The sequence below is a fragment of the Piliocolobus tephrosceles genome, chromosome 5, assembly GCF_002776525.5.
Source record: "Piliocolobus tephrosceles isolate RC106 chromosome 5, ASM277652v3, whole genome shotgun sequence".
NCBI lineage: Eukaryota > Metazoa > Chordata > Mammalia > Primates > Cercopithecidae > Piliocolobus > Piliocolobus tephrosceles.
The window spans coordinates 41348321-41371441 of NC_045438.1; the positions used below are offsets into that span (position 1 = coordinate 41348321).

At 35.2% G+C, this 23121-nt stretch overlaps 1 protein-coding gene across 1 annotated transcript in view; it reads left to right on the forward strand.

Moving 5' to 3' along the window:
* The window catches only part of ADGRG6 (adhesion G protein-coupled receptor G6), a 132018-nt gene that overhangs the window by 56017 nt on the left and 52880 nt on the right, over nt 1–23121 (forward strand). Inside the window, exons 3-6 of the mRNA XM_023183761.1 lie at nt 3604–3945; nt 6210–6833; nt 16369–16437; nt 18330–18413. Of these exons, the coding sequence (XP_023039529.1) occupies nt 3604–3945; nt 6210–6833; nt 16369–16437; nt 18330–18413 (1119 nt within the window). The remainder of the gene's footprint in view (nt 1–3603; nt 3946–6209; nt 6834–16368; nt 16438–18329; nt 18414–23121) is intronic.

Consider the following 23121-nt stretch of genomic DNA (forward strand, 5'->3'; position numbering starts at 1 on the left):
TTGTCCGTTTAAAAAATGTCTTTTAAAGAAGTACTTGAGCTCACCATTTTGGTCTGTGTTTTTTGTTTAAGTGTGGCAACTTTTTTTTTTCCTAGAAAGACACTAGGCTTACATTCAGAAGGGCTGGTTTGAATTTTGGTGCTGCTATCAATTAGATATGTGACTTTGTGCAAGTTATCCAATCTATATTAGCCTCATTTGTTTCCTCCAAAGATAGAAGGTGGTAATAATTCTCAGGGTTATTATAATGTTAAATGAGTTATATGTGAAAGCTTGTTATTGTGAATTGCTCTATGAGTATAATGAAGAGGATGATATTGTGTCTAGTTTAATTGATATTTCATCTATTTAAGACAATTGTTATTTAGTAGCACTATCTCTAAATGCTGTCTAGGCACTGAAGGTAAGAATCATATAGAAGAATGTATCAAATGTTCTTCTGAATTCATGTTATGAGTGTCATCTTTATCTTGTTTCTATCCTTCTGAGTGCCTAAGGACAAAAGAGATTCTACTAAGGTGGTGTCCTATTTTACCTCTCTTAAATTTTTAATGCACTGATTTTGTATTATAGTAATTATTAATAATAGCCGACACTTAACCAGTGCTAACTATGTCCCAGGTACAACTTCCAGGATGTTATCCTCCTGGTAACTCTGGGAAGTGGTTGCTGTTATCACCACCAGTGTAAAGGTGGAGAAACTGAGGCACAGATAAATTAACTTGTTAAAGATTACACAGTCAGTGTTATCAGTCAAATTTAACTTTCTTATACCCTTGGGCAGGCATGGTGGCTCAGGCCTGTAATTTCAGTACTTCCAGAAGCCAAAGTGGGAGGACTGCTTGAGCCCAGTATTTTGAGGCTGCAGTGAGGGCCACTACAATCCAGCCTGGCTGACAGAGAGATACCCCATGTCTAAAAGATAATAATGATAATAAATTTTCTTAAACCCTTTCTTCAGCTTTTAGGGAAGAATTTGGCAAAGATAATATATACGATAAAGGAAGTCATGCACATTACTTGGGTCTTGGATATAAAGGATGGCATCTTATCTTGGAAAAATGATGCTGCCTATCTGCATGTTGAGATGACAGAGATTGTTGCTTATTTTCCTTTATATTTTTATTTTTAATCTCCAATGTCTATAATTGGATCAATTATTGTTGATTTACTAGGATTACTTCCCTCTCCTGAGCCCAAGGCAAAATAACAGTCCTAGCCATCTCAGTCCTGTGTCGTGAGTGATGTAATTGGAAGAAACAGCCCAACACCCCACCTGAAGAGATGTTCCAGAGCACATGTACTCTATTTTCTTTTCAGACTTAGAATTTGACTTGGTTATACTGCATGGAGTCTTTCTTTAATTTAGACATGGTTCCCTTCATTTAAGCTACTCATTTGTTCATAAATTTAGCAAATTTTATTGAAGATCTCCTATGTGCCAGGGGTGCTGTGCAGTGCTGGAGAGTAGAATGGCAAATATGACAGTCACACACCCTCTGCTTGTTGAGTTTACAAAGTAGTGGAAGAAGATTGACAATAAGAAAATCATATCACAAATGGAAGTAACAGAAGTCCTCTGAATAGCGCTACAAAGCAGAGGAACATGGTGCTCCAGGGATGGATAAGAGAAGGCATTTGGCAGACACTTGAGGATCATCGTTTGTTTTCCATAGTCTGTCTTTGGTCTCGTACAAGATGTCAGAGACTTAAGGAGGAAGAGCAGGAGGAGGGCAAGTTAAAAAGAATGGATGGGGATAGAGTTGGCATATTGAAACATTGAGTAATACAAAGTGGCCATAGAGAAAAAGAAAAACCTCACTTGAGCTGTGTAAAACATCGAATTAGTCCTTGAATATATCACTGTGTCATAGAAGAATAGTAATATTTGTAGTAACTACCATTTTTCAAGAAGTGTTACTGCATATGCATTCTAGTCAACTCAGTAAAAGAGGGAGGGATATAATAAATTTAGTTATTTTCATTAGTATGTTTAAAGTATTTTATTGTTTGAAAGTTTATATGTCCATTTAATGGCAGTTTATCCAGTATTTTGGATAAATGAGATCACTGCCTTCATTTATATAAATATGTCAAAGCAATGTGCATATTAGTTGCAAAAGCATCTCTGGACAGGAAGATGGTAGACCTTGGTTTCTGATTCCAACTGGTGGATAAATAATAATTGAGAACAACCTAACTGTTCTCATTAGTGAAAATGGGATAATAGCATTTCCCCTGTCTACCTCAGAAGGGGTTTTCTTTACATATTTCATTCAATTAATATTTTTTGTGAACCTTATACTGAGAACAAATAGTGATGAGCAAAGGAGACATGATCTTAGATCTTATAGGACTTACATTCCATGGGAAAAACCAATATTTATTTACAATGGGTCTTAATTTTTCCATTCCTGTGACCTGCGGTGCTATTCTCTAGTGTGCTCATGGCATGCTCCCTCACTTCATTCAGTTGGGTCTCTCCTCAAATGTCACCTCTTTGGAGAACCACCATCTCTAATATTCATTTCAGTCTCTCTTTATCCTTTGTTTTACTTTTCTTCCCCACCTTTATCTGTCATTATACTTGTAGTTACCTTTAGGTCCAACACTGAAGTATAATAATCCTTTATCCAACCGGGCATAGTGGTGCACACCTGTAATCTCAGCTACTCAGGAGGCTGAGGCACTAGAATTGCTTGAACCTGGGAGACAGAGGTAGCAGTGAGCCAGAATCATGCCACTTCCCTCCAGTCTGGGCAACAGAGCAAGACTGTCTCAAAAACAAACAAACGAAAAGATTCCTTTATAGAGAGACTTTGTCTTTCCTGCTCATTGATATTGATATATATTATTTAGAATAGTGCATGACACATAATAGACTCATAATAAATATTTACCAAATGAATGAGTAAATGAGATGAGCCCACAAGCATATAATTACCAACTGTGACAAACAAATGGGGTAAGTGAATGTATTTTCAAAACTATAAGTAATCCATGTTTGCAAGGTGATGCTATTTATTTGAATTTCAGAAAAAAAATACAGTCTGCCAGAAGATAGCTTATTATTTTTTTGTATTTGTAGCTTTCTATTAAATTATTTATTTTCTAAGAGTTTCTCTTCCTTTATATCCATGATTTGTAATACTGAACACTATCTTTATGGTTCTGTAACCCCCACCATCCCAGTTCAATTACTGTCTGGAGTAGAGATTCTTAATCTGGGTCAGTGAACCTTTGTGAAATTCACTGTTGCCTTCTGAGGCCTCATTGTACTCCTTGAAATTGTGTGTAACGTGTGTGGCCCCTGCTCATTTTACTGGAGAGAGTTCCTATAACTGTCGGATTCTCAGACTGTATAACCTCCCAAGTTTAAGAATCATTGCATTAAAATTTTTTATTTCCCTTTTACTTTTTGTTGCTCTATTGATGGTTCTTTTCCTCCTCAAGAAGGTTTCATTTTCCATTTATATTTTATGATTGTATGTTGGTATTTTTAAAGATTTACTGCTCGATTGTCCCCAGTGTGTGGTATTCTCAGTTTATTGTATGCATCTGAACCCAGACCTTCTCTCTGTCTCTCTTTTGTCTGGCCAGCAGTGTGGGGATGTGCCAACTGCCGAGTGGTTTTGTCCAACCCTTCTGGGACCTTTACTTCTCCATGCTACCCTAACGACTACCCAAACAGCCAGGCTTGCATGTGGACGCTCCGAGCCCCCACCGGTTATATCATTCAGATAACATTTAACGACTTCGATATTGAAGAAGCTCCCAATTGCATTTATGACTCATTATCCCTTGATAATGGAGAGAGCCAGACTAAATTTTGTGGAGCAACTGCCAAAGGCCTATCATTTAACTCAAGTGCGAATGAAATGCATGTGTCCTTTTCAAGTGACTTTAGCATCCAGAAGAAAGGTTTCAATGCCAGCTACATCAGAGGTATGTAAACCAAAGGCAACGCCAACCTTCTGCTGTTGTTTAACATGTTCTGCAGTAAACACAAGGACCAGGAGACAGAATTATGCTCTTTTATGTGAATGTGAATGATTAGGATTGGGATTTAAGGGCAAGAAGTTGTTAATATTCTCTGAGCGTTCTTGTTAGCAAAATATAATTACCAGATCCAAAATCTAGTTACAGGAGAGTTGAATTCTTTTATATTGTTTATATGCAGAACATTTAAAGGCTGCTTGGAAGACACTGTAGATATTCCACTGCTAATAATTAAAATCTGTAATTCTAACATCTCTCCACTGAAAATTTAAAACATCCCTTTTAGAAATCATTTCATTTTGGGTTTTATGATGTTGTCCTTTTAAGGAACTATGGTATGGAACAAATACAGAAAATGAACAGTAAATTTTTAACAAGCTAGTAACAGTTTAAGCTAATAAATAACACAGCTTGAGGAAAGCCCCCTGAAAATGGCTAACTGAAGGAAATAAGGCATATTTTTATTAAATACGTTTTCTATATTCTGGCACAACATAACATTTAAATAATCTTTCCCTCTAAAACCTGTGTTTCCCTAAAGAAACTCAAGCTTCGATATGATGAGACTTATACTGTTTTTTTCTGTGCTTTCTAAGTAAAAACAAACAGAAAGGTACAACTATAAAAATGACTATTATGATTTATACTTTTTTTTCTTCTGAACTTTCTAAGTAAAAACAGAAAGGTAAAACTATGAAAATGACTGACCCTCACTATTATCAGTTGTGTTTTTTGATTGTGGAGTTATTTATTTATGTTTGCCATGGTTAAAACACACATGCTTAAATTTTTCAAAATGTTCTAAATTTTTCAAAATAATATTTTAAAAATGATAAAATATAGGACATTGGAAAACAAAAAAAGAAGCAAAGTAGAATTATCTGTACAAATGCCACCTAGCCATAACCACTAATAAAATGTTGATGGAGACATTTATTTCTAGGCTTTTAATTTTAACAAAGCATGTAGAATAGTGGTTCATATTGTTTAAGTGTCTCTTTGCATAAGTGGACCTATAAACTTCTTTATATTTAAAAAGTAGACTAAAGTCCATGATTCCTTTAAATTCTATCATAGATTTTTACTAGAATAGTTATACTAAAATGATGTTTTATTACAGAACTATTCTTGATGTACTGAATATTAAAATATATTCAAACTGTTATTCATATGAAACCAGTATTAAAAAGTGTTTTCGAGGAGAAATACTTCTTTCTCAAATTAGTCTCACAATGGCTATGATATTAGCATAGGGCTAAATCTATTGGTATTATTTAATAATTTTGCATGTATCATAGAAGGATTAGGTGAATACATTTTTATTTTGAATTTATTGCACCTCTATTATAATAATAGTACTTGCCACTTATTGCTGTGGTACTGGCACTGCTCTATGCCTTTGGACATATTAACTTATTTAATTCTTATTGACTGTATATGCAATAGGTGCCATTGTTGCCCATTTTACAAATAAGACAAAGGTAGAGAGAGATGAAGTAACATACCCACGGTCACATGGCCAGTACCCAGAAGAGCTGGAGTAGGAAACTCCATGGTCTACACTTTACTACTCAAAAACTAGCGTATATGTCTGGATACCTTAAATTTCCACTTTGTTTGACTTTTCACTAGACTCCCTCTCCTTAATAGAATTAGTTTTGTATTTGTTCCTAAAACATCCTGATGATGGCAGAAAAAATAGGAGGATATAGAGTATCTGAAAGGGAGATGGCAGTACAGGAATGTTTGGGAAGAGTGAAAAGTAATCATTAATGAAAATAAGAACTATTATTTGTGTTTAGAAATCATTTGAAAAGTAGTTTTTTTGAAAATCTTAATGTATAAACAAAGCCTTCCTGAAATCAGTTATTTCCTTAATTAGGTAGTTGGGGTTTTTAAATTGTTAATTTCTCAGTTTCAGGATTAAAAAATATTTATCAACTTTGCTGGCTGTAACTCAAAAGTTTAGGTGTGAGAGATCCAATCATGACTACAGATGAAATGAGTAGAATTTCTTACTACTATTGCTGATATCAGACAACTGGTAATGGGTTGGTGACAGAAGATGGATGAGTAAGAGGGGAGGGATGGGGCAAATGGTAGGTAAAAAGCTAACTAGTAGGAAGCAGTGGAGGGCTTGATGTTTTGCATCACATTAGTCTGTGCTCTGAAGTTAACAGGTTTATCTTTCCTGTTATGTTTTGTCCTAGTTGCTGTGTCCTTAAGGAATCAAAAGGTCATTTTACCCCAGACATCAGATGCTTACCAGGTATCTGTTGCAAAAAGTGTCTCCATTCCAGAGCTCAGTGCTTTCACACTCTGCTTTGAGGCAACCAAAGTTGGCCATGAAGACAATGATTGGACAGCTTTCTCCTACTCAAATGCATCCTTCACACAATTGCTCAGTTTTGGAAAGGCCAAGAGTGGCTACTTTCTATCCATTTCTGATTCAAAATGTTTGCTGAACAATGCATTACCTGTCAAGGAAAAAGAAGACATTTTTGCAGAAAGCTTTGAGCAGCTCTGCCTTGTTTGGAATAATTCTTTGGGCTCTATTGGTGTAAATTTCAAAAGAAACTATGAAACAGTTCCATGTGATTCTACCATTAGTAAAGTTATTCCTGGGAATGGGAAATTGTTGTTGGGCTCCAATCAAAATGAAATTGTCTCTCTAAAAGGGGACATTTATAACTTTCGACTTTGGAATTTTACCATGAATGCCAAAATCCTCTCCAATCTCAGCTGTAACATGAAAGGGAATGTAGTCGACTGGCAAAATGACTTCTGGAATATCCCAAACCTAGCCCTGAAAGCTGAAAGCAACCTAAGCTGTGGTGAGTTTGTACCTTATTCCCTTTTTTTTTCTTTTTTTAGGATTATTCTATGAATATGATTGTCAATAAGGAATTATACATACACACAAATGTACGTGTATATATATTCCCACATATAGATACATATGTTATCATTTAAAAACTCCTTTAAGTTTTAAAATGTCGTCTGCTCAGCTCTTATAGCACACATTTGATTATAAGCCATACATGATCCATCAAGACATTTGGTTTAACCATTCTTAAGTTTTCCCCATGTCATAAAATATCACAGAGTTTATCACTAATATAACAGTTATAATTGTAGAGTCTCAAATAGAAATGTTAACACTAGGCTTGAAACAAAAGAAATTAATAAGTAAGTTATTGTTATTTTTTTTTTGAGACAGCATCTCACTGTGTTGCCCAGGCTGGAGTGCGGTGGGGCGATCTTGGCTCACTGCAAGCTCTACCTCCTGGGTTCAAGCAATTCTTATGCCTCAGCGTCCCAAGTCTCTGGGACCACAGGTGTGCGCCACCATGCCCGGCTAATTTTTGTATTTATTTTTAATAGAGATGGGGTTTCATCATGTTGGCTCGGCTGGTCTTGAACTCCTAACTTCAAGTGGTCCACCCACCTCAGTCTCCCAGAATGCTGGGATTACAGGCGTGAGCCACCCTGCCTGGCCAGTTACTGTTTTTTGTTTGTTTGTTTGTTTGTTTGTTTTGTTTTGTTTTGTTTGAGACAGAGTCTCACTATGCTGCCCAGGCTGGAGTGCAGTGGTGTGAGATCTCAGCTCACTGCAAGCTCCACCTCCCAGGTTCACACCATTCTCCTGCCTCAGCCTCCCGAGTAGCTGGGACTACAGGTGCCCACCACCACACCTGGCTAATTTTTTGTATTTTTAGTAGAGACCAGATTTCACTGTGTTAGCCAGGATGGTCTCGAATCTCCTGACCTCATGATCCACCCGCCTTGGCCTCCCAAAGTGTTGGGATCACAGGCGTGAGCCACCAAGTCTGGCCCAGTTACTGTTTTTAATCACAAAGGTGATACAGTAATAAACTGACCTTTATCATCCTGGAATTAAATTTCAATTGGATGACTTAAATAAACAACCATCACCTAAGAATACTATTTACTCAGCCAGTATTAAATATCAAAACTGTCCATTTTATAGAAAATCTTAATAATCAGAAATTATCCATTTTTTCTTTGAACATTTTTCTCTATTTTTTAAAAATGAGGATTTATAGTTTGTTGCAAATACTGTGTTGTCTCTAGTTCTTCATGAGACTGTAAATGTGCTATTATTAGAAGTAGCTAAATGCAGAATATTTTGAGAAATAATTCTGTGTGATAAAAATTGTGTTAAAATAGATCTGCACCTAATATTCTCCATTGACACAAGCTAATTCTGGAAGCTCTTATTTCATTATAGGACTGATTCAAACACAAAAGGTAGAAGTTTCATTATCAACTTTAAATGTCATATGACTAAAATTAAGACAGTGATAATGTATACATTTTAGTCACAGACATAACTCTCAATTAAAAAGGAGAAGAAGGAGCCTGGTATTCAAAAGTAATTTATGTGTGACTTTGTTCTTGTAAAAAAATTTCATTGGAACACAGCCATGCTCATTAGTTTATGTATTGTCTTTGTCTGCCTCTGTGCTACAATGGCTGTGTTAATTGATTGTGATCAATATAGTATAGCCTGCCATCCTAAAATGTTTACAACTAGCCCTTTAGGAGAACATTTGCCAACCCCTGAAACTAGTCTAAAGAACTATGAGAGTCCACTTTGCTGAACCACATACTTTGGACAGCACTAGAAAATACCTGCTAGATCTCCTCAGCCAGGGAAAACAAACCAGTTGCCCACAGGCTAGTTTAGCCCTAAGACCTGGGTGATGGTGGTAGCATTTATTTGTTCCTATACATTTACATTTGTTTCACACAGTGCTTTTAATTGATGAATTATTTCCAATATTAAAAAATTAGATTTCACATAAAAATGAAGTTTTGGATTTTTCTGGTAAATATAATACACTAGGCTACTATATCTGCATTGCCAACACAGCTGGAGCCAAATGGTGGCTGCTGCTTTCAAAGGGGCTTCCCAGTTTACTTCAGCCCTTAGCAACCCCTTATTCTTCCCACTCCAGCCCCTTTTTGTCTTTAGATTGCCTTCTGGCCCTGATAGGCATTTAAGTGGGAATGCTGATTTATGCCACTCCCTTTATACGGGCCAGGAAACTGAAGCTTAGAGAAAATAAGTGGCAGAGGCAGTTGGTGGGCTCCAACACATGTCTTCTATCTCCATGTCTAGTATTTATGTCTGGGAATACTCATTTAAAAATTATTTTAAATTATTTTAATTGATAAAAACTATATGTGTTTATGGTGTACAACATATTTTAATATAGGTATATATTGTGGAATGGCTAATTTGAGCTAATTAACTTTCATTATTATCTCATGAACTTATTTGTAGACAGAACACGTAAAATCTCTCAGCAATTTTTAAATATACAATCATTGTTATTAACAGTAGTCATCATGTTGTACAATAGATTTCTTGAATGTATTTCTCCAGGCTAACTGAAATTTTCCATCCTTTGACCCATACATTCTCAACTCCTGTGCCCTGTCCACCCCCTGTGCCCCTGGAAACCACTCTTCTATTCTTTGCTTTTATGAGTTCAACCTTTTTAGATTCCACATTTAAGTAAGATCATGCATTTCTTATAATTTCTTAAACTCTGTCTTCGAGACTCCTTTCCCAAGCCTTAAGATTATCAGAGTGCATCAAGTACATACTCATGTACCTTAGTCATCTATAAGTTTTCAAAGTAATTTTGTCAAAAGGGTAGCGTGAACTTACAGAGTCAATATATTTGAGTCTTTTTAACTTTTATAGTGATCTTCTTGCCATTCCAAGATGACGTTAAGCACTCACATTCCAGACATTCAGATGTCCTGGACTGTGTTTCAGGAGAAATGATGGGAGAGGGAATTTCCTGCTGCTTAATCATCAGCTTTGGGAGTTGAAGAACCCAAGTCACTCATTAACTGACAGGAAATACCTGTAACAGAGATTATATCAAGGCTTGTTAGCTAAGCAAATCTTTCATAAGTGTACCCTGCTAACATTTTAACCTTTCATTTTTTTTTTCCAGAAAATGAAAGCATCTTGCTGTTTATGGTTATAATTTCCAACAAGCTATCAGTACAGTAACCAATGGGAGAATAGAAATTTATTTCTAGCATTCCATTGAATAGACAATGTCTGCTAAATATGAGTTTTTATTTCAGGATTACTTTGTGATGGAAAAATAAATATATTTTGCAAAGGTATATTGCTAAATAAATTTTAATTTGAAAGTAACATAGTAGAATTGAACTGACTCAATTCAACATTAAAATGTCCTGTCATTTGTTTCACATATTAAACATCCTAGCCTTAATAAAATTGATATATTAGTAAATATTCTAACAATTTTAGAATATGACTTTGTTTTCCTATACTTTTCTAAATATATTTGGGAAATGTACCTTAATTAGGAAATTTTCAGCAGATTTTTAAAAACATGGTTAAACCTGTCAATCCTTTTAAAAACAAAATGCTTTATTTTGCAATAAATCTTCTTCTTTTTATAGCATCTTCATTTTTCTTAGAATAATTTTATTAAACCCATTCAGTTTTATGACTCTCATGGATAGATAAATTTTTAGTGGACTCTTTAATTATAGGTGCAATTATTTATTTACCTGTGTGATGATTCAAGTTTAGATACTGGCTAATGTCCGTCAATTTTCACAAAGAACAGACAGTGCCTTCTCTACTAGTTTTATTTATTTTACTGATTACTACTCTTTCCTGAGGGAGTGGTACAGTGTAATGCAATGAATAGTCTAAGTTCAAACAAATTACATTTATTTTAACAAGCATTTATTAGGCACTTCCATGGATTAGCTACTGTGGATGTAGAGATAAGACACACTTTATAAGTACTTTATTGTTATTCTTTTCTGAAGTTTCTGGATTTGTACTTACTTTTGTTTCCCTCTCTAGGATTTTTTACAGAGTTTACTAAGATTTCATCAACTCTTGGATTTTTACCCTTTCATAATCATTACAGTTCTGTTCTTCATAGCCTTAAATTCATAGCCTTCAATTCATTATTGGTTCTTCCCTTGCACTTCTAACAAATGATTAAATGTAATATTTTTAGATAACTAAATCATTTTTAAATAATAAAATTAAGATAAATCACTTTTTTACAAAGGACTTTATACTTTGAGGATGCCCAAACTCTTTATGAACATAGATGACTAAATTTCACTTTAAATATATTTATTCATGGAAAGTTGAGAAATTCATCTTAGTAACAACTGCAAAGAAAAAAATGAAAGGAATTACTGTTTTTCTTTTTCTGTTATTGCAACTTATTGTGAGGGTCTGCTCTTCGGTTATTTGGAGTATTATTAAGTAGATATGAGAGGAGCAGTGGACTATACATCAGTCTTTTTTACCACAACTTGTGTAAATATTAATATATAGTGACTCCTTTCAATAGCATAATTTGGAAAGAACAACAGATAGAGAAGAAGGATTAACAGCTTTAGAGCTTTTCCTCAACTACCTGTTTTCAGTGATTACATTTTTTTTTCAAAAAAATTTGGCTCTAAATTTTGCTGTTAATGTTATAGAACTTTGCTTCTTAGCTCAGCTAAAACCCAGGTTCTTGTCACACAACCAGGAAAATTTAGGCATGCGTACACATTGAGGGGTGAGTAAAGCAGGACTTCATTGGGCAAAAAGGAAAAACAAAAAAAACCCACAACAACAAAAAGCTCAGCAAAGTGAGATGGAGGCCTACTAATAGGCCCTCCACCTCACTGATTGATTGCCAGGTCCTCACAGGAGCTGGAGAGAGCAGGCTCCTCCCCTGCATAAGGCACAAATTCTCCGTGGCTCCACCTACCTCCCACAGTGCGCAAGTCGGGCCCTAATCCGCTGTGGGCAGGTTCAGGCAAGGCCTCGGCAGGTTTCCTCATCTGCACAAAAGCATCTGATGTAAACACTTGTGGAGTGGGTGGGAGATTCTCTGGGGACCCCTTTTTATCTGCCTAGGCATTTGGCTGTCTCATTAATATTAAGTAAATATCTGAAAACACCTTTCTGGTAGCCTCAAAAGTCAGTAAACACATACAGATCATATTCTAAAACCAATTTGTTGATGATAAACATATCATTATCCAGGAGAGTGGATTGTTTGTTCTTCCTTAACAACCTCCTGATGCATAAATCCATCAGCCAAAGAAAATTGATTGTGATATTGACTTTTTATGCAGATGTGCTGCAAATAGAACTGGGTAGAAATAAAGTTTGTGCATACTTTTGATATTTCATGTATTTGTTTATTTTGGTGTGTTTGTAATGCAAGTTTTCATTTATCAATTTAATTTCCTTTTAATTAAATTAGTCACATGTATTTATACCATTTTTACTTAAAAACATTCCAGTTTGATTTTTATTGTCATTTTGGGTCATGTTAAAATAGTGTTTATTGAGTATTTAAAGCAGTCAATTTGCTAAACTAGAAGTTCCCCAGAAGGAACAGCTAACTAAAATATTGAGAAGTAATTGTTGCAGTTTCCCATAAAAGAATGCTGCATATTGAAATTTATACTTGTTACTGTGCAATGAAACTGAGGAAATGTTCAAGAAAATTGTTAAATATCTTGCTCTAAATCATAGCTCTTCTGATTTTCTTTTCTTATTTTTACCTCTAAGCTCTTTAACCTACTAGTGGGAATGTAGTTTGCCTAAAAACTGCTTTCCCACAACACTGAGCCCTTATCTCCCTTTGTCTTCCAGAGATATTGTATCAGTGCCAGAAGTGGCCTAAGGAGCCCTTGACTGCCAACATTGTGTGTAATATGAGAACTACAGGAACTCCCTCCAGGGTCTCCTCTGTTGCATGCTACAGAGGCTGAGATTTCATTAGGCTCTGAACTTTAAAGGCTTTTTAGTTTGCGGAAGTCCCTTACAAAATATAAGTACCTACAAAAGGGAGGTCCTACAAAAATTGGGCTTATAGTAAATGTGATGCAAGGGAATAATGGGCAAAAAGCATTCAAGACAAAATTCCACCTCAGTCCTGCCTTAACTTCTGCCTCCTCAAATATTCTTTTTCCATGGTGCATTTGCTTAAGTTTTCAGTCTTTAAAACACCCCCTTCCTCTGTCTGCTTCCTTTCACAGCCAAGCTTCCTCTTCTTGCATTCACTCGTCAGACCTTGGCAGTCTAGATTTCATCATTCCCACACAACTCAAACTATTTTCTATAGAGGTACTACCAAAATCCAATGCAAAGTTAAAGTTCTTCTCATTCTTTATCACTCTTGGCCTTTCTGGTATTCTTGATATTGCCACACCCTGCATTAAACTTTCTTCTCTTAAATTCTGTAAAACCACCTCTCTAAAAGTTTTACCTTTTTAAGTCTATAGCTCTTTTTCTTATATCTGATGCTTAAATATAGAAATATCTGTGGTTCCATCCTGTTTCCTTCTCCAGTCTGCAATCTATCTCCAGTGATCCCAAACACTCTATAGCTTTTGATGAGTATTTCCTGGCTACACCTCTTACAAAAACACGTTTGCATCTAGGTGTCACACAGGCACCTCAGTTTCCGTTACTGTACTTGGTGTTTACCCCACCTAAGTCTGCTCTTCTTCTATTATTTCCCATCTCCTTTTATTAGATAGATATGTACCGGTTTTTCAAGTTGGAAATTAGCAAAACGTCCTCTATTCTTCCTTTTTTCCCGTCTTTAATTAGTTCTATATGTTATGCATTCTGTCTTTAAATTTCTTGTATCTATATCTATCTCTGTCGATCCTTTTTACTCATGATATCAAGGCTGAATTATTAGTAGTATTCCTGCTTCTATTTCCCTTCTTTTGGTTGTAGAACCTAAATGACTGTTTTCAAATGAAATATAGTTTTCTTGCCTACCTCCTCCTCATTTTCCCTCACTGCCTTTAAGAAAGAGTTCACAATGTTAGCAATTCACCTGGTGAACCCAAAATATCTGAGACAGGTTTCAATTAGTTTAGAAAGTTTATTTTTCCGGCTGGGCGCGGTGGCTCAAGCCTGTAATCCCAGCACTTTGGGAGGCCGAGACGGGCGGATCACGAGGTCAGGAGATCGAGACCATCCTGGCTAACACGGTGAAACCCTGTCTCTACTAAAAAAAATACAAAAAAACTAGCCGGGCGAGGTGGCGGGCACCTGTAGTCCCAGCTACTCAGGAGGCTGAGGCAGGAGAATGGTGTAAACCCGGGAGGCAGAGCTTGCAGTGAGCTGAGATCCGGCCACTGCACTCCAGCCTGGGCCACAGAACGAGACTCCGTCTCAAAAAAAAAAAGAAGAAAGTTTATTTTTCCCAAGTTAAGGACACACCCGTGACACAGCCTCAGGGGGTCCTGATGACATGTGCCCAAGATGGTCAGGGAACAGAGCTTGCTTTTCTATGTTTTAGGGACACAGTACATCAACCAATCCATGAAAGATTTACATTGATTCAATCTGGAGAAGGGCGGGAAAACTCCAAGTAGTGGGGAGGGGGCTTCCAGGTCATAGGTAGATTTAAAATTTTTCTGATTGACAATTGATTGAAAGAGTTATTATCAGTAGAAAGGAATATCTGGGTTAAATAAAGGGTGGTGGATACCAAGATTTTATCATGCAGATGAAGCCTTCAGGTAGCAGACTTCACAGAGGATAGATTGTAAATGTTTCTTATCAGACTTAGGGTCTGTGTTGATGTTAATGCTGGAGGGGTGTAATGAGGCATGTACAGCCCTCTCTTCCATCATGGCTTCAACTCAATTTTCAGATTAACTCGGAAGGATATTGGCCAAGAGGAGGAGTCCATTCAGATGGTTGTGGCGGCGCCCTATAAGTTCATTTTTGGTTTACAGCCTTGAGTGCCCACCACTCAAGGTTCCAGTGTGTGGGATTAACCACTGGAAGAAAGACGGAGGGTTCTAATGTTCATGGTATTGATATTTTCCAAAGCTTTACAGCAGCTATCCATTGTTTATATATCTGATCATCCTTGTCAGTTTTTACTTTACTTTAGCAATGCCCAGTGACTTGGTGCACAGACCATTTCAGTGCCTTCTTGGTATTTGTTTTAGAAATTCTGTCTGCCAGTAAAATACCCATCTCTACTCTCTTACCCCTGGCTCTCAGCCTCCTGTGCCCTATGGGCCGCCTTCTTTGAAATTGATTTCTGTTCACTTTTCTTACCAAGCTGCTGTCACATCCTCCTTTGGGTCACTGCCACCTTCGGAGCACTTCCCTGATAGCACTTAGAACTGTGACGCCATCTCCCTTTCATGCCTCCCTGAGAGCAGTGACTTAAAGCATCATTCTGGTCTCTGTCCCTCACATAATGTAGGCAATAAGTAAATGTTTGTTGAAGGAATGTGTAAAGGTCTGTGAAAACAGCTGCTTGCCAGTCAGTGTCATATCATAGCCTGCCTGTAAGATCAGGCCTTTCTGAAGTATCACGATTCCTTCCTTGGGCCAAGTGCTGCAAGGTATCAAGGATGAAGAAATCATGCCTCTGGAGATACTGTTAAACTGTTAGGTTATGTTCTGCTTATGCATACTGTTTACCTAGTTACTTTTGTTAGCTCGTGCAGGAACTGTGCCCTCACATTCCCACAGGAAAGTTTTGAAATGTTTATTAGAATAAAATCACTATTACATAAATGTCCCTTAAAATTAAATATATTGTGCATATTATATATGTGTGTATATATATGTATGTGTATACACATACATACATATATATTTGTATTTTTTGTGTGTTTTTGATACAATATACTTTGTTTTAAGTATAGCCAATGTTTCTCAAGACTCAAGCTGTTGGAAAAAGTCTGTTTATTGTCAGAGGGACATTTAGTGCAACAGTGAAAATCTACAAAAAAAAATCAGCTCAAAACTTGTCCTGCTGAGAATGAGTTAGTAAAAGCTTGAAATAAAAAGATGCAGAGACTGAATTGAAGTCACAAAAATGTATTTCTGGAATTACAAATAGCATCTGCTAGGATGTATAAACCAAAACTGTGCATTTTATGGGTAATTCATAATATCTAACTTCACTTTTGAAACTTATTCTTGATGTTTGTATTATTTTATTTGTATGAATTCCTACCCAAACTCTTAAAATGTTTTATACAAAAAAGTCCTGAACTTTTTGTACAAACTTTAAGGGGCAATGGCACTGCTTTTCTTTTGATGTGTGATGACTGATAAATTGAGTTAAAGATTTCGAGGACAATTTCAATACTTTGGTTTTACGTTTGAGAAAATTAAGGCACAGTGACCTTAAGATACTTTCTTGACATCAAAGAATTACTGGTGGACTCTTCTAGGGCTGCTTCTATTAACCGTATGATTCATGATTTTTTTTCTGGATAATATCACTAAATCATAAATCAAACTTACATATTCTCTTTGTGTTGATCAAGGTTCCTACCTGATCCCGCTCCCGGCAGCAGAACTGGCCAGCTGTGCAGACCTGGGGACCCTCTGTCAAGGTAGGGAGCCCACACTGTGCTCCAGAATCTCTTTGCTTTCTACTTGCAATTTTGGATAATGTAGTTGTCATTGTTTTGATTTTTATCTGATTTTTCACTTGGAAAGCCAGAAAACAGCAAAACAGAAGAATTTCTGCATTTGTTTTAGTTGTGTGGGTGCACAGTACGTACGGCGTGGAGAAAGAATGCTTTCACACCATGGGTAACCACAATTCCACAAAGCTCTGAGTTAGAAAATGTGAATTTATATCCTATTAAACATGGATTGGTTTCATTTTTCCCCCATGTCTTCTCAAGAATATACTGGACTTGCAAAAAGTCCAGTGTAAATATGGTGTACAATACTTTGAAGAAGTATTCATGTCTATAGAACAAAGAGGGAAATTAATTTGAATATTCAGTTAACTTTAAGATAAGGCCGTGAGACAATTTATGATGACAAGATAACTTAAATCTTAAGATTAAAATAGTTATAGTAAACTAATGTTAATATAACTGTGCTAATTATTATGATGCTTACTATATTGTGGTCAGTATTTCAGTTATATATTATGTACTAAATAGCTGCATGCTAAATAATACATAAAGTTATACAAGTTTTAAAATAATAATACAAATATTTTGCTTTATTTTATCATCGCTCTTCCTAATTACCCATGACTCTTTTCATCTATTCTGCTAAATACTCTATAATGAAGTAGCATGTTCTATGTACCACATTAAGAATCACAGCCATGCCTTTTGTAAAAGCTGGATCTCTTATTAAGAAGATCATAGCACAAAGGTGACAGTGGTTAGAAGTGAGATTGAAGAAGTAGAAACCTAAGCTCTCTTCTGTGGTTCCAGTGTGAGAGCAGGGCAGGCAGGAGGGAGGGTGGGGTGTAACTTATTATTATCTTTGTTTTCCTTTTGGAGACATTATTTCTTTGATATTATTATTAATCAACACCCTATGAAAATTAAGTCATCAAGTAGTTTTTTCCTCATGATCTCTGTCTAGTTTTCAAATTGTTATATGAAATTTAAAAAATCTGTAATTCTGTTTAGTTCAAGATCTAAAGTTTAAAAAAAGTTATTTTTATTTTCAAAATTATTCTAATTTAATTATTTAAATTTTATTTAAAATAAAATTATTTTTATTTTTAAAATAATTAAATTATTATTTAATTAAATAATTAAAATTATTTTAAAATTTTAAAATTAACCCCCTGATTAATCTCAACCTAGGACTTTTATTCATTCTAGCTACATCTAGCCTAGCTGTCTATTCATATCTGACATAATACTTTGAAAATGTCTCCCTTATAAAGCTTGCCCTATGAAATACTTTTTATTCATCAGTGTTTAGTAACCTTGTTGAAATCTTTAAATGATTAACTTAGTCTATGCATTTCATTTGTCTTTTTCTTTACATTCATCTTAAGAAGAAGTACATTTGTCTTCTGAGATTTTATTTCTCTAGTCTCAATGTTATTAGACAAACTTAGTTTAGATAACTTTCAAGCTGCAGATCTGTACAGGCTGCTTTCTATAACTTCTGACAGACTCAGGAAACTGAGTTCTAGAAGGGTTTAGTGTTTCACTGTGTGATTGCCAGCTTGTTAATGGAGACCTAGGTCTAGAATCTAGAATCTAAATGTGTTTTCTCTCGTCACTTTGTGCTTGCTCCAGACCCTTGTGTATTATAGCATCAAAAGCCATGTGTACTGATTCTTAATGTGCCATGGGAAGCATTGCTTCATCTTATACATTACAACCTTGGAGTCTGTTGTATTTCAAAATGGTTTCCATTCTTCCCCTGTATATTTTAATGCATTAATTATAAATTGCTTGTCCAAATTAACTGTCATGTGCTCTTTGCAAAATTACATCTTTCTCATCTTTATTACCAGCTACTGTAAACTCTCCTAGTACTACACCACCCACTGCCACCACTAACATGCCTGTTACTAACAGAATCGCTAAACAAAGGAATGGTAAGAAATCATTACCTTTTATATTTTTAGTATGTCTAACATAAAAAATTGTATTCTAAGGAGGGAAATATGTATTATTCCAACAAAGTTTCTGTTATTGGAGTCAATTGGTACATTTGTAGGACTAGTAAAATTAATAAAGATCACTTAACTCTGTTGAGTTCCTCATTCTTATGACCAGTGGAATGAGTACATTTCCAGTACTCCTCTTTTGCGTTTTTAGCCAAAATTTTTTTCAAAAGAAGTTTCAGGGGGAAAAGCATTTAATTAGAAGGTATTAATGTACATCATAATAGAGATCAGAGAAAAACGTATTTCCATGGTATTTTGTCAGATTATTTTCTGCAGGAAACAAGTTTGAAAGAATTTTACAAATTTAAAAAAACTAAGTAATTTTAATAATTTGATTTCTCACTTAAGTGAACTTTATGTTCATATATTTGTGACATTTAAATCAATTTTCATAGTAATACTTTGCTTTCTGTTTTTATTTGCTGAAGAATAATAGATTGTGATTATATATCAACTAAATCAAATCAATTTTTGAATGACAACAATTAAAGTCACTTCAAATTCTTGTTGCTTTTTTCTCCAAATATACTTTTCTATTATTTATAATTTGCAAATACAGCAGTGTATGGTAAGAAATAAACAGAGGAAAAGTCAGGTGAATAGAGTTCTTTAAGCTGTTCCTAGATGAACAACATACATGGCCTTTTGGTAATTCACAGTGAGCGATTTCAGTTTTTTCTAATAAAAGAGAAATTCCAAGCAGGTGACCATACCATTGCTTTGAATACAGTAATATTCTCAAATATGAAGCATTAGAAACAAAGAAATTTTCTAAACTGCAGTCATTTAGCTTCTGAGGCCAAGACATCTGTAACATATCACCAGGGACCCAAAACCCTGAGAAAGGAAACCCACATAGTTCATTTTTTCTTGGCTTCAGAGGTTACATTAATTTCCTCTATAAGACATTTATATTGGAACTATGGAATACTTTACATGAAACGTAGATACAAATTTCATTAGGGTTATAAAGGCATCGATTCAGGGAGTGTTTATGGTTATTCTGGTAGTTACACCAGGGAGATTTATGATGGAGCAAAAATTCCAGCAACCCCCAAGAAAGCAACAGCAGCTGAAATTTCCAGTGCATATTTCACATGGACTCTAGCCAGTAGATGGGAATATTATAATTCTAACTAAGTATTTCACTCTTTGTATGAACATACAAAGAGCCTCTGTGGTATTCTCCCTCCAAGATTGACACATCCTCTACTGCCCAAGAACTTTTATACCGTGCTTCAGAGTCCTTGACTTGGTGGAGTGGAGCTGTATTCACTCAATCATGTCATTTCTGACATTCCTGAAGAAAGCCTTGTTTAGGCCATCTCTCTCTGCGTCATAACCTTCATTGGAGTTTTAACAAAGCAAGCAAATGTTAGAATCAGTTAAAATGTTCTGCTTAACCATATTAATGAAAAAAAATCTAATTAAGATATTTCTTAATCAAAATGTCATCTTAGCATTTAAAAATATTTGGGTCATTATATGACAGAAATATTCTCAAAATTGTGTGTCAAATTTGTGTACCATCTTAACAATTTTTTTACCGTTTCTCTGAATCACGTATACTATGTAATATGATTTTTTTCCTAAATTGACTCACTTTGTAACTTAAACATTTGTGTTCACTTGGGAAAATCTGTTTCACGACTGTAAAGTGAAAACAGTCCTACTTGTTATAATACAGATATAAAAAGCGAATATAAATATAATGTAAACAATGTTTTAATGTTCTCCCTGTATCCTATTACCTTCTCACATCTTAGAGCGTGAAGCCTTCATTATCTTTTTAAAAAGGAAGACTAACAAAGTATTAGAGACAGACTATAATTAAGATTTTTTATTTGATGTAATCAGATTTGAAATAATTGAAAAGAGAATTACTTTTTCGCCTTATGAATAAATGCTATTTAATGTCATGTCCTGGATTATCATCACTGATATAATATTAACAATTTCTTATTCTTTGGGAAACAGAGAATAAACATTCTCAGGCTTGCTTTCTGATATATTAGAGAATTCTATTTTATTTACTGTAAGAAAGATTGGCACAACTGTCAATTATCTAATTTGTCCAGTCCTTTTAACTCTTGGCTATCAGAATTTTACTGAGTCAATCAATAACAATATTGCATTGTTGGGAGAGGAGAGGGATTGAGTTTATTTGATAATAGGATATATTTATCATAGTATATCAATAGAATTTATTTTCCTGGTTTTTGTGAAATGTTCCTATTTTTCTGTGTAAAGTTATTTTTGTTGTTTGCAGTAAGACTTTTATCTGATACCTCAAATTATACTAAGTCCTCATTAATGTCATTGATAGGTTCTTAGAAACTGTGACTTTGAGGAAAATAACATGTAATGAAACCAATCTTACCATAGGCTGATTGATATAAACAAGAATTAAGTTCCTACAGCTTTTTTCTGGTCACAGAAACATCACCAAACTTCCAAATAAAGACTGAAACCCTTCTGGCGACAGAGCGAGACTCTGTCTCAAAAAAAAAAAAAAGACTGAAACCCTTCTAATATTTAACATTGTAGTTAATATGAGCTGTACATACATTTAAGAAAGATTAGTGAAAACAAGTAAGATAATTGATTGCCCAAATTTGGGTGAGCCAGTGAGTGACTGCAGACTTAGTGGCGGTGGTGGGTTAAATCAAGAAACAAATGTTTGCGCAATGAAAATTGCGAAGAGCACCTCCTGTCACCAAGCAGTTCCAAAACAATCACCAATATGGGGGTTCTCCGAGTGCTTTCATACTATATCATTTATTGTTATGCTTTTATACGATTATCTTATACTTTTTGAATTTTTGTTTTATGCTAATTTATAGCCATTCATTCATTGACTTTCCAACCTGCTTATTCTATGCAGTTCAGGGTAGCTAGAGCCATCTGGGCAGCTCAGGGCTTCAGGCAGAAACTAGCCCTGGCCAGGACGCCATCCCATGGCAGGGCACACACACACACACCTATACCTACTCACACTGGGACCGTGTAGACAGGCCAGTGAATCCAAGGTACACAGCTTTGGGATGTGGGAAGACACTGAAGGACCTGGAGAAACCCCATGCAGACCCTACACAGACGGGGGACCTGGCCAGGAATTGACTCTTCTCCTCATCAACTTTGTAATGAAACTCCATTGAATGAAATGATGCTACTCAGGGACCTGCTGTGTACACTAAGAAAGTCTTTAAAACTACTTTTCACAAATAGATATTTCCAGGATGTGGATAATTGGGGGATTCCCACAAATAATGACCTTTTATATGTTTTCCATTACATTCCCAAGAAAAGCTCTTGGACTAATTATTATTCCACTCCAAATCATATCTTCTCTGCTTCAAACATCACTCTAGTGCTACTGAATAGTAAACTTTTTGTGAGGTTGTCACAAGCAACCCAAGTAAGTAATTAACTCCAGTAGTCTGTATTATTGTTCTAAAAACCTAGTTTGCAAGTAAGTACAGATTGTAACACTGCTTCCAGTTTCTCACATATGTTTAGCTATTTAAATAACAAATTCCTTCTAAGATCATTTGAATGGATCCATTACTCTGCTTTTTATGCCATATATCTTAAAGAAATTGTGTGTTTAGGAGCTGCAGGATGCCAGTCGTATTGTAAATGCCACTGTCATAGTAGAATTTCCTCATCATTAGTTCAAAGAAATAACCAGGTATCTAGATTAGCATTTGGTTTATATTTTAACGTCTGTTTTTTCAAATATGTATTTAGGCCTATCATTTCAAACCTGTACTTTACATCCTTGAATATCGCATAGATTAGAGCAGTGTCATTTCTGTATTCTCCAAGAAACTCTGAAAAAAAGTGTAAGAAGGTAAAAAGGGAAAGATTAATTGGAGAGAGACCTACAAAAATTAATGTTGTTTTGATGACCACATTGGTAACCACAGGCAGTGATTTCTGCTTGAAGTTCTACATGCTGAAAGAAGTATCTAAATGGAAAATGGATATATTCTTAAATCATTTTCCCATTATATAATAAATCTTTGATAAGATATATATAAATCTTATTATATATAATAAATCATTATATATAATAAAATCTTTGGGCCTAGATGTCATTATTAGGATAGTACATACATATTTTGGAACACATGAAAATTTGTGAATAGCTTTTAAAACACCATGAGTGGTGTTAACATTTGTAAGAGAAGACAACTTTACTGCTATGGTAACATGGAAAATCCTGCATAAGTGTGTCTTAATTATGCATTTCCTCCAATTGCAATGTGGAAGCCAATTATTTTGCTCTAGTCCAAACCCTTCTCACCAGCCCTTCAGTGAACATATTTTTTTATGTTGCTTTGACAGTTCACTCTTGAACTTTTCTCATGGTTACTTATTGACTGCATTATTCAAAAATTTTAAATAAATGTAACAAGTGGACTGGGACAGGGAACAATATTTAAAGAAAACATCTTAAATATTTGGATGCTTTCTAAAACATGCAGAAATGTCAATGATTTTTAGAATTTTGCAGTATTTTCCTAAGAGGGAACAAATACTACTCTTATAACAAAAGCATGCTTTAGGTTTCCATCTAGTGGTAGCTTTTCAGATACTCTGCTAGCATTGATAATAGAGATGCTCCTCCACT